The sequence below is a fragment of the Geotrypetes seraphini genome, chromosome 11 (genome assembly GCF_902459505.1).
Source record: "Geotrypetes seraphini chromosome 11, aGeoSer1.1, whole genome shotgun sequence".
NCBI lineage: Eukaryota > Metazoa > Chordata > Amphibia > Gymnophiona > Dermophiidae > Geotrypetes > Geotrypetes seraphini.
In genome coordinates, this window is record NC_047094.1 from 50,493,788 (window position 1) to 50,506,499 (window position 12,712).

The following is a 12,712-nucleotide window of genomic DNA, read 5'->3' on the forward strand; positions in this document are numbered from 1 at the left end:
ATATCCTGAAAACCTGACCTGCCTGTGGCTCTCGAGGACTGGAATCACCTACCCTTGACCTACATAAACAGAGGCATTTGGGTCTCATTGATTGAATCAGGCCCTAATGCTACATGAAGGTATAAAGCACTAAATCATCATACTTTAACTTTCAGAATACGTTACAAAATAGATTATAACTGGGGAGCAGGCATGTTTCCAGAAGTAGCAATCCTGGAACATACATTCAGGATTTTCTTTTACTGCTGAAGATGTTTGATCAGCATCTTTTTGTGCTTCTGGGAACTACTTTGAAAGCAAGTCATCTACTTTAATCTAGTTTTCTTGCTGAAAAAATAAAATTTGGCAGAACAATTCTCTCATAGAATGGATCCATTAAGGAAGAAAGTTACAAATGTGGGCTTCTGTTAAGATGTGTTGTTTTAGTTAGCCCCAGTTATTAGTAACTAGGTCTCATTGCATAAAAAGGCAACCTGTTCTATAGTAAAGTAATGCATCTTAATGGTAGCTTACATTGATAATTACACCCCTAAACTGATACTCTGTAATAGGGCCTGCCTCTCTGAAGAGAACAGATTGAAATTCCGTGTAGTTCAGCTAACTAGTTTTCCTATGATGTAGATGATCATTTAATATACATTACAGAAAATTTAAATCGGTGAAAGGGTGCAAACAATTGTCACTGACTTAATACAGATTGTATTGGGGTCCTTTTTTTGTAGTTTAGATAGCCATAATGAATATGCATGAGAAATTTGCATACACTGGTTCATCAATACCTACTTTACCGGCCAGAAGTTACATCGGAAGGAAGGACTCAGCAGCAAGAAGGTTCCAGTTAGAGTAGCCCTGAGTGCAGAAAGCATTTAACAGGCTGGTAGGCCCACCATGGGAGGCGCGATGGGGCTGACCCAGGCAGGTTTGTTGGGTTTTTTTGCCACCAGCCATCAGGAGGGTGTGAGGGTGGTGGGCTGTTGGACCCACAAGAAAGAGGGGGGGGGCTGTAGGAAGGGAGTTGCTTGAGCTGCTGGATATGGACCAGCTGGAGCTGAAGGGAAGGGAGAGTTACTGGATCTGGTCTGAGAATTGGGGGGAGAGAAACAGGTGCTAGGCCCATGTGGTAGGTGAAGTGGAGATGGAGGGAAGGGAGAAGTGCCAGATCCACACATGGGTGCTGAAGGGAGGGGATAGAGGTGTTGGACCCATGGGAATAGGATTAGAAGGAAGGGGGAGGGGCGCAGGACCTGCAGGGAGGAAGAGAGAGAAGGAAAGAGAAAAGCTGAACTAAGGGGATGAAGGAAGAGTGAGTGAAATATTGAACATTGGTGTAAGGGAGTAAGAGAGGAGAGAAGCTGGACACAGGGAAATATACAAAAAGAGGGAAGTTGGTGGGCATGGAGGGGAGCATAGGAACAGGGACAAAAAGGGAATGCTGCATCTCCAGGGGGGGTTATATGTATACAGAGGGGTAATGCTAGACATGGGGAGGTATATGGACACGGAAGATGGCTAGACATGGGGGAGAATAAGAATGCAGAAGGAATATGCTGGAGATAGGGATATAGGAGTGATACTGTACACAGGAGGAAGAGATCATAGAATGGTGAGTTGATGAAGGCGGGGAGATGGGCACAGGGGAAAAACATACACAGAGATGGAAGATGAATGGTAAGTATGGAGAAAGAAGACATGTCAAATGGTCAGGAGACCATGGCAAGTGAGTTGAGAGTAGATAGACGGAAACAGAAACCAGAGCCTGAGAGCAATGTGATGTGAAGAATAAAATGACCAGACAACAAAAGGTAGAAAAAAAATGATTTTCTATTTTGTGATTAGAATATATCAGATTTGAATTATATATCCTGTTACAGCTGGTGTTAGACATAACTGGGGACTGCAAAGCCCAGGCTGTGCTGCTTTAGCTTCCAGTTGGTTTATGGCTCTCTCTGACTAGGGGTAGTTACCCTAGTTGCACTTCCCTAACACTATTCCTGTCTTGTGTGACTGCGGTATTCTGTTAGCATGATTTTTTTTCTGTGTAGCATTCTGTAATATTATCCCAGGACAAGCAGGCAGGTATTCTCACTAGTGGGTGATGTCATCCGACAGAGCCCCGATACGGACGTCTCACAAGCGTGTCTTGCTTGAAGAAACTCAGAAGTTTCGAGATGCCCGCACCGCGCATGCGCCAGTACCTTCCCGCCCGATGGACCGGGCGTGTCTCCTCAGTTCTTTTCTTTCCGCGGAGCTGAGAAGTTTTACTTCAATTCTGCGCTGACTGAATTCCCGTTTTATTGCCTTCTAATTCCGCGATTTTGGTTTTCTTTTTCTCTTTTCGTGTGTTTTCTTTCTTTTATTTAAAAAAAAAAAAAAAATTTTTCTTCCGGCGAGTCGGCCGGGTCGGCCACGTGGCTCAGGCCCAGCTCCTTCGATCTAGCGGCGGAACTTTTTCGGCCTATGTCCCGGCCAATCATCGGTTTTAAAAAGTGTAGCAAGTGCCAGCGCACGATTTCGCTGACGGACCCGCATCGACGCTGCCTGCAGTGTCTTGGTCCAGAACATTTCCTGAAATCATGCCGGCCTTGTTCTACTCTAACAGCGCGAGCGTTTAAGCAGCGCTGCCTGTTGTGGGAGTCGATGTTCAAGATGGAAGCTGCTAAAGAACCTTCGGCTTCGACTTCATCGGCCGCTTCGCCTGTCCATGCGAAACCAGCGACTGCTCCTGCGACTCCGGGCCTTTTGAAGCCGGCTTCGTTTACCCCGACTTCGGTCACGAGTTCGACGTCGGTGCCTGTCCCCGTCTCCTCGGCTCAGGTACCGCCTTCCACTATTCCACCTGTGGTCATTAAAGTGCCGAAAGCTGCCAAGCAGAAGCACTCGACCACGAAGGAGCGCGAAGACCGTGCTGGAGGACCCCCTTTCGGTGCGGATCCCTCCATATCGGCTTCGCTGCGGTCCCTGCTGGAAGCTCAGTTTGTCGAGCTCATGCAGACTATGGGGCCCAGATTAATCGCCTCCATCCAGGGTGACCTCCCGGTCCCGGTCCCAGGGGGCGGACCGCCCCCTCCCCCTCCTCCTCATCGATCGATCTCATTGCTTGACGAACAGGAGCGGCGAAGGGCGGCTGGTCTCTCGAGGCGGGCTTCCTTTAGCGATATGCCTCCTTTAGAGCCCATTACGCCTCCGCGCCATCACGGTGCCGTTCCCCCGACTGATGATCGAAGCCCTGGGCATAGTAAATCACATGAAGAGTTCTTCCGCACTCCATACCAGGCCTGGGCTGCAACACGGGAGGCGGCCTCCATTCCGCCCCTTCGCTCTACCGCTTCCAGTCCCATACATTCACTGGAAGCTTCGGGGGACCATGCGAAGTATAGATGTTCTCGCTCTCCCTCCCGGCACCGGGAGGGGCATCGATCCAGACACTCCTCTCGGCACTCCTCGCGCCACTCGGAGGTTTCGCCACAGAAGAAGCTGCCACGTCTGGGGTACTCCTCATCGGATTTATCTCCCCAGGAGGGGCCGGAGTACGAGGAGCCATCTACCTCTTATTCTCCTTGTCGCTCCCAAGTCTCCCTGGATCCTGAGGCTTCTACTTCCTCCAGCCCGTCTAGGAGGCCGGTACTGGCGGACCAGTTGTCTTTTTCTTCCTTCCTCCGGCAAATGGCGGATGACTTGGATGTGACTTTGGACACTGGGTCTCGGTATTCTAAGGAGTATCTCGACACCATGCACTTGCCTAATCCTCCTGCGGAGTCTCTTCGACTTCCTCTGCATAAATTACTGGATCAAACATTCATGCGATGTTTCGAGACGCCGAACTCCATCCCTGCGGTCCCGAGCAAATTGGATGCAAGATACCGCATTGTTCATCATAAGGGGTTTGAGGGCGCTCAACTCTCTCACCAATCCCTGCTGGTCGAGTCCTCTCTCAAGCGTTCTCATCCCTCCCAGGTCTATGCCTCTGTACCACCGGGACGAGAGGGGAGAACGATGGATAAGTTCAGTAGGATAATCTACCAGAATTCTATGATGGCGTCTCGAGTGCTCAATTATAATTTCTTTTTTTCTTCATATTTGGAGTTCTTCTTGCCGGTACTCCGCAAGTTTACTCCTTACATTGATGCTCAGGCTCGATTCGAGTTCGAGGAAGTGGTAGCCTCCCTTTCCCAGCTACGTCTTCAGCTGATGCAGTCCTCGTACGATGCCTTAGAGCTCTCGTCACGTGCTGCCGCCTGTTCCGTGGCCATGCGTCGATTAGCATGGCTTCGGACAATTGACATGGATCCGAACCTCCAAGACAGACTTGCCAATGTGCCTTGTGCGGGCGCTGATTTATTCGACGAGTCTATCGAAACTGTTACCAAGAAACTTTCAGATCATGAAAAGTCTTTTCAATCTATCCTTCGGCCTAAGCCCAAGCCTCAGCAGTCTCGACCTTCTAGACCGCCTTTGATTTATCAGCGGCACTACACCCCTCGTCAGACTCCTGCTGCGAGACAACCGGCGAAGAGACAGCCTCCCCAGAAGGCTCAGCAGAAACCTCAGCCGCCGGCTGCACCGAAGGCTACTCAGCCTTTTTGACTCTCTTCCAGGGAGCATAACCGACCTCGTTCTGCATCTCCCTATTTTTCCCATCGGGGGTCGCCTCCATCATTTTTACCATCGATGGGAGGCTATTACCACCAACCACTGGGTCCTTTCCATCGTAAGAGAAGGATACTCTCTTCATTTCCATCGGGTCCCCCCGGACCACCCTCCAAGAGAGTATCCTTCCAACTTAACGCAGACCGCCCTTCTCCTTCAGGAGGCTCAGGCTTTGCTTCGGCTTCGGGCCGTTGAGCCGGTCCCGGTGGACCAGCACAACCGGGGTTTTTACTCCCGGTACTTCCTCATCCCGAAGAAGACGGGCGACCTACGACCCATCCTGGACCTTCGAGTCCTCAACAAGTTTTTAGTAAAGGAGAGGTTTCGCATGTTGACCCTTGCTTCTCTCTACCCCCTCCTCGAGTGGAACGACTGGTTATGCTCTCTGGATCTCAAGGAGGCCTACACTCACATTCCCATTCATCCGGCCTCCCGCCAATTCCTCAGATTTCGGGTGGGACATCTACATCTGCAGTATCGAGTCCTCGTCTCCCAGAGTCTTCACGAAGTGTCTGGTGGTGGTGGCCGCTGCACTCCGGAACAGGGGTCTTCAGGTATTTCCCTACCTCGACGACTGGCTCATCAAGGCCCCCTCTGCTCCAGAGGTCATTTCGGCGACCTTGACCACGATCTGCTTCCTGCAGAGCTTGGGCTTCGAGATCAACTTCCCCAAATCCCATCTGCAGCCTACCCAGTCCCTTCCCTTCATCGGGGCGGTACTGGACACCATTCAGCTTCGAGCATTCCTTCCTCCTCAGCGCATGGATGCTCTTCTTCATCTCTGCCAGTCTGTATCTTCTCGCCAGTCCATCTCAGCGAGACACATGATGGTCCTCCTGGGCCACATGGCCTCTACAGTTCATGTGACACCCTTTGCCAGGCTCCATCTCAGAATTCCTCAGTGGACCCTAGCTTCTCAATGGACTCAAGTGTCAGACCCGTTGACTCGACACATCATAGTCACTCCTGCTCTTCGGCAGTCTCTACTTTGGTGGATGACCTCTTTGAATCTATCCAGAGGTTTGCTGTTTCACACTCCTCCTCATCAGAAGGTTCTCACAACCGATTCCTCGGCCTATGCCTGGGGGGCTCATCTGGATGGGCTTCGCACTCAGGGATTTTGGACCAGTGCGGACCGCCTCCATCAGATCAATCTTCTGGAGCTCAGAGCAATCTTCTACGCTCTTCAAGCTTTTCAACATCTGCTTCACGACATGGTGATCCTCATCCGCACAGACAACCAGGTCGTCATGTATTATGTCAACAAGCAGGGGGGCACGGGATCGGCCTCCCTCTGCCAGGAAGCTCTCAGAGTCTGGGATTGGGCAGTTCGCCACAATGCCTTCCTCAAAGCTGTCTACATTCAGGGGAAGGACAATGTCTTGGCAGACAACTTGAGTCGACTCCTCCAGCCTCACGAATGGACTCTCCATTCCAACCCCCTTCATCAGATCTTTGCACAATGGGGGACGCCTCAGATAGACCTCTTTGCGGCTCCCCACAACTTCAAACTGCCTCAGTTTTGCTCCAGGATCTACACTCCTCATCGCCTCGAGGCAGATGCCTTTCTGCTGGATTGGAGGAATCGATTTCTGTATGCGTTTCCTCCATTTCCTCTCATTCAAAAGACTATGGTCAAATTGAAATCGGACCAAGCCACCATGATTCTCATAGCTCCTCGGTGGCCCAGACAACCTTGGTTCTCCCTTCTGCTTCAACTCAGCAGCAGGACACCAGTCCTTCTTCCAGTGTTTCCTTCTCTGCTTACTCAACATCAAGGATCACTGCTTCATCCCAACCTGCAGTCTCTCCACCTGACAGCTTGGTTCCTCTCAACGTAACTCCTCACCAGTTTTCTCAAGCGGTGAGGGATGTCTTAGAGGCTTCCAGGAAGCCTGCTACTCAAAAATGCTACTCCCAAAAGTGGACTAGATTCTCTTCCTGGTGTATTTCCAATGCCAAGGAGCCTCAGCGAGCTTCCCTATCCTCTGTGTTGGACTATCTTCTACACCTGTCTCAGTCTGGTCTCAAGTCTACATCTATAAGAGTCCACCTGAGTGCTATTGCGGCTTTCCATCAGCCTCTACAGGGGAAACCTCTTTCTGCTCATCCTGTGGTTTCCAGATTTATGAAAGGACTTTTCCATGTCAATCCTCCTATCAAACCTCCTCCTGTGGTTTGGGATCTCAATGTCGTCCTTTCTCAACTCATGAAGCCTCCGTTTGAACCTCTCAACAGGGCTCCACTTAAGTATCTCACCTGGAAAGTGGTTTTTCTGGTGGCCCTCACGTCTGCTCGCAGGGTCAGTGAGCTTCAGGCCTTGGTGGCGGATCTGCCTTTCACAGTATTCCATCATGACAAGGTGGTCCTCCGCACTCATCCGAAATTCCTGCCTAAAGTGGTCTCTGAATTTCATCTCAACCAGCCCATTGTACTTCCAGTATTTTTTCCAAAGCCTCATTCTCATCATGGAGAATCGGCTCTTCACACTCTGGACTATAAACGTGCTTTGGCTTTCTACCTGGATCGCACCAAGCCACACAGAACTGCTCCTCAACTTTTCGTCTCCTTTGATCCGAACAAGTTAGGACAACCTGTATCGAAGCGTACCATCTCCAACTGGATGGCGGCTTGTATCTCTTCCTGCTATGCCCAGGCTGGATTATCCCTTCCTTGTAGGGTCACAGCCCATAAGGTCAGAGCAATGGCAGCCTCTGTAGCCTTCCTCAGATCGACACCAATTGAGGAGATTTGTAAGGCTGCCACTTGGTCCTCGGTTCATACCTTCACCTCTCATTATTGTCTGGATACTTTCTCCAGACGGGATGGACAGTTTGGCCAAACAGTGTTACAAAATTTATTCTCTTAAGTTGCCAACACTCCCACCATCCCATTGAGGTTAGCTTGGAGGTCACCCACTAGTGAGAATACCTGCCTGCTTGTCCTGGGATAAAGCAATGTTACTTACCGTAACAGTTGTTATCCAGGGACAGCAGGCAGCTATTCTCACGTCCCACCCACCTCCCCTGGGTTGGCTTCTCAGGCTAGCTACCTGAACTGAGGAGACACGCCCGGTCCATCGGGCGGGAAGGCACTGGCGCATGCGCGGTGCGGGCATCTCGAAACTTCTGAGTTTCTTCAAGCAAGACATGCTTGTGAGACGTCCGTATCGGGGCTCTGTCGGATGACATCACCCATTAGTGAGAATAGCTGCCTGCTGTCCCTGGATAACAACTGTTACGGTAAGTAACATTGCTATTTGGCTTATTCAGCTCTCTCGATATTTGAGGAGATATTTGTGAAGGGGAGGGGAGACAGGAGTTTTGTTGATCCTTGCTCTATATTTGTGTTTATAAAAATGACAATTGTACAGAATATTATTTCTTTTTATAAATGGTAGTATAATGGTAATATAAAATAACTATTCGAGGCTTGTGTGGATGGGATCAGACGGTTTGCGGGGACGGGGCGGAGACAGGGACAAATTTTTTACCCCGTGTCATTCTCTATAGCAGGGGTGTCAAAGTCGATCCTCGAGGGCCGCAATCCAGTCGGGGTTTCAAGATTTCCCCAATGAATATGCATGAGATCTATGTGCATGCACTGCTTTCAATGCATATTCATTGGGGAAATTCTGAAAACCCGACTGGATTGCGGCCCTCGAGGACCGACTTCGACACCTGTGCTCTAAAGGATATGCCAAAAGAAATGTGGCTCCTAAGTTTCTTGTCTACTGATTCATTACCAAGAAGGCTTTCCGTCTATCTTGGGTAATTTTTGTCACATCAGTATAGATCCATAAATTTTGCCTACAAAACATTTCTTGGAAATGTCTAAGTTTCAGAGTTGCATTAAAATCTTGTTCAAATCTTGTTCAAAAACATAGGAGCGGAGTAGTCCTTTGAATAGTTTCTGTTACAGACTCTTCTAGAATTACTAATTATGTTCTTAACTAGAGAATGACACGGAGAAAAAAATTTGTCCCCATCCCCGTGAGCTCCATCCCTGTCCCATCCCTGAGTTTGGTCCCCATCCCTACAAACCATCTGATCCCATCCACAGTGTTTTAATACTGTCAAGACTGGTGATCCATCAAGTTTAAATAAACATAAATATGAGATGCGTAGGCAGGAACATAAGATTTTATTTATTTGCAAATTTATATGCTGTTTACTATTACATAACCAGAAACCTTTTTGTAAATGCAGGACCAAGCCTAGGGAGAAATCTCTGGCTTCTAAGTAAACATGTCAAAAGCCAGAAAACAGATCAGCGAAACTGCAAAAGTGGTTCCTATTTAATTGGGCATTCTCCTGAAATTGCTAAAGAGGGAATATCGCTTCCCCACAATTTCCCTTGCCTATTTTCTCCCTTTCATGGTGTCTTCTCACCTCTATTTGTAGATCCCATGCAGTAGAAAGCAGTGCTTCTTAAGACTCCAGCATTCCCTCACTAATAGGCCCTGTGATATACTGTCCTTCAGTTCTGGCATGGATTAAAAATGTTTGCTAGGGACATCACGCGCTGGAGTATTTCTCAAGAAAGAAACATTGCTAGCTGCTGTGGAGGACTCAAGGTATTGGCAGCGACAGTAGGCCTGGATCAAAGTATGGCAATAACAGTGACACTCCAGTTCTTATCAAATTTTGGCATCAGGGGCAATTGCCTATGTTATCTATGCCTACATCCAGGCCTAGCTGGTCAAAACCGAGTTTGCGATATGGCAGAATCATTTATTAGTCCAATTTTCACATATATCTAAGTGAAACGATATTGTGGGGCTGTGGACAGTACAATTTAGATGCATATAGAAAAATCATGTTTAAATAATCTGGATTGGTAGAATAAAAAGAAATGCCCTCTGATAAGCTTTGCTTATATAGATGTGTATTGTGTATCCTATTCAAATACTAATGTTCCACTATCTCCCTTCCACCAACAGTGAAGTAAAAATACCTCTATGGCGATGGCAACAGATGATGATCTTCATGTTAGCAAACACCATCAGTTGTATTTTTACCTCTGTCGCTCTCAATGTGGTGGATAAACGTCAGGTAAGAATAGAAGCTACTGCTTTGTATTCTAGAAAAGCTGATTGTCAAAGAACGTTAAAAAAAAAATACTTAACTTCTGGGGCCTTCTGGAACATGAGCCCCCAGCAGGGAGAGGAGGAAGGGAGCCAGGACATAATCTATCCTCTCCCCACAAGCTTAAATCTCCTGTGCCAAGTTAGGCCCCTCCTATCAACATCGGGCCTCCTCAATGGCCATGTGACAGGTGGGCCCTATGGCCCAGATTCTGTATAGGATGCCACTAATAACCCCCCCCCCCCCCCCGCCGACGTCACTAATATCAACTTTTATGGAGATCTTCCTTTTTTCCTGTTCTTATAAATAGGCCCAGTTTACACACTGTCATGGGGCTGGTTTGTATGAGACTGAAATATAAGAGATCATGCTACATAAGCCTTGGACTGTACCCCAGTTGCTGTGACCTGTATTTGTTATATACATTGTATAATTAGTTACTATTTAACAATAAAATGTCCATTTCAAAATATCGGCAGCTTGGGGGTACTCAGTTGAAATTTTCTCCATCTAAGGTATACTTACTTGGCTTGAAGAAGTTAAGAAAGTTTACCAGCATGAGTAATGAGTGTTGTTGTTAAGTTTATTATTATTATTATTTTTTAATATACTAAACCTTTGTCTCACCAGGATGGAATATTAAACAAAGCCACCAAGCGGTCAAGCACTGTAGAACCAGCAGATGCTGCACCTCTCTTGAGGGAGGAAGAAGAGGGAGCTGTGGCTTCAATAAATTAAGCGGTGGCCAGCCTCACAATATTTTGAAAGTTCTGCAGGGAGAAAAATTGGACTGGAAATGTAAATTTGAGCCTTATTCCTGTACAGCAGCTAATTATGGTACTACCCTTCATATCTATGAACAGATGGGATGTGAAATAGTAGAGCAGGCAGCTTCTGTTGTGGCTGAAGTCTTGCAGTGCTTATACATAGTTCACTAAAATCATGTACAGTTGGCTTTTGTTAAAATAGAGAGCTGTACATATCAATTTGAGTCATGTTTTTGCAGTATTGCAAAGATAAGTTAGTTGCCTCTATCAACTCCTACCTGAACATTAACCCTAAGTGCTTAATGCATGTCATAACTGTAGAGCCAGGATGACCAACCCAGAAGCTTCAAAAACAAGGGAGAACTCGGCTGTTGTGGGCCTATAAATGATATAATTTTAGATCATGCAGCATTTAAACAGACCTACCACAATTTCATATTTAAGCCAGTAGAAACTATTTAAATGACATAAAACATATTCATCCATACTGTGCCTAGTTTTCTTACCTGCTGAGCTTTTTGAGTTGGAAAACAGACCTAGGTTTGTAAGTTATATGCAAACTGTGATTAGAAGTTAGGCGGTTATTCACTTGAAATGCTTGGGGGAGCAGCTTTTTTCATGGCATTTAGAAATAGAATTTTAAAGATAAATAAAAAATTAGCAAGGATGAAAAGGCAGGTGTGTCGCACAAACCTACTTCAGCTAGGTTATAAGATTGATTGGTAGCAGCAACATTTTAACCTTCTCATGACAAGTGGAATTGTAGATGTTAAAAATAGGAATTTTGCTTTTAAAACTGGTATCGCACCTTATGGTATTTGTGTCATTAAGATATTATATCCACAACACAAAGGAAATGTAGCCCCCACCTGTGAAAATATGAAACAAAAAAGAAGTGGGGAAGGGACACGGTCAACCAAACTCAGGGGCAAACAGTTTGAGAATGCACAAATAGAATAATACATATACAATATATACACAAGAGTTTGCAGGTCTAACGAGAGCCTTTCAATGCTTGTGATAGTGGACCCCAACATGGTCCGTGTTTCGGCTATAAATGCCTTCCTCAGGGGGACATGTCTTTCCAACCGTGGGACGTTTTAAGTTTTTCTGAACAGCATCTTCAGAACTTATATAAAGAACCTCTTATTTTGAATGAAGATAATCATGATTTGGACATTGTTACAAAGGAAGACCAATGGTCTGAAATTATACATTTACGAAAAGACCAGACCCACTTTGAACAGCATTTTATTGGCCTTATAAACTATTGTAGAGCCAAAATGATCCCAAGAGACTTAAGAATCAAGAAGATACCAACCATGTTTAATGATGACCAAAATTTTTTTAGACAAGTGGTGTGCCATACTTAAGTGTTCATTGATCTCATGATCCTGTTGGCAGAGACTTAAAAAAAATAAAAAAAAAAGTAAAAACTTACAATCGAAAAACTATCAGTGCTGAGAGAGGCAGATCAGAATTATGATTTAATCCTAATGAATATTAATCAATGTTTGGACAAATTCAGACAAGAAATTAGGATTACAAAACACTAGAAGTTCAAAAAAGATGAGAATGACTATAAGAGAGGGTATATTTAGCCATACTCTAATGCCAAACCTCAAAGGACCAGATCCTCCATTGACACAGATAAGAGGTTGTTTGACCATGTCCCTTCCCAACTATTTTTTTTGTTTCATTAAGATATTAACCACATCACAATGGCAAAGTGTGCAGTCCCATCCTAAAATGAGTCACTAGCAGCTTGCTTTTTATTTATAAGCACATATTACATTACATTAGAGATTTCCGCCAATGCCTTGCGGTTCAAGGCGGATTACAAAAGAATTACACAAAAGGTATTACATGAAGAAAATATCTGGTAATTTCTAGAGGAGATGAAGTTGCTTTGGGGAATCAGGAAGATATTGGGAATTGGTAAGGAGCTAGCGGTATTGAGTCGTTTACAGGAATTTCTGTCTTTATTTCTTTTCTGAGTGTTTTGTAGTCTGGGGTCATGATTAGTAGAGTGGAGATTTGGTTGTTGAGTTTTGCTGCTTGTGTGGCTAGGAGGCCATCATATAGTTTTTTCCGTTTGACTTTTTTGTTTGAATGGAGTGTGGGTTTTCCTATGTCTGGTTGATGTAGTTTGGATGAGACAGTTGTTGAGGTAGGGTGGGCTGTCGCCATTTATGGTTTTAAATAGATAGT

General features: G+C 46.1%; 1 protein-coding gene across 1 annotated transcript in view; it reads left to right on the forward strand.

Annotated features, from left to right (window-relative positions):
* The window catches only part of LOC117345622 (major facilitator superfamily domain-containing protein 1-like), a 47,824-nt gene extending 35,832 nt beyond the window's left edge, over nt 1-11,992 (forward strand). Inside the window, exons 12-13 of the mRNA XM_033914528.1 lie at nt 9,590-9,701; nt 10,365-11,992. Of these exons, the coding sequence (XP_033770419.1) occupies nt 9,590-9,701; nt 10,365-10,472 (220 nt within the window). The 3' untranslated portion in view covers nt 10,473-11,992. The remainder of the gene's footprint in view (nt 1-9,589; nt 9,702-10,364) is intronic.
* Nucleotides 11,993-12,712: the final 720 nt, after the last annotated feature.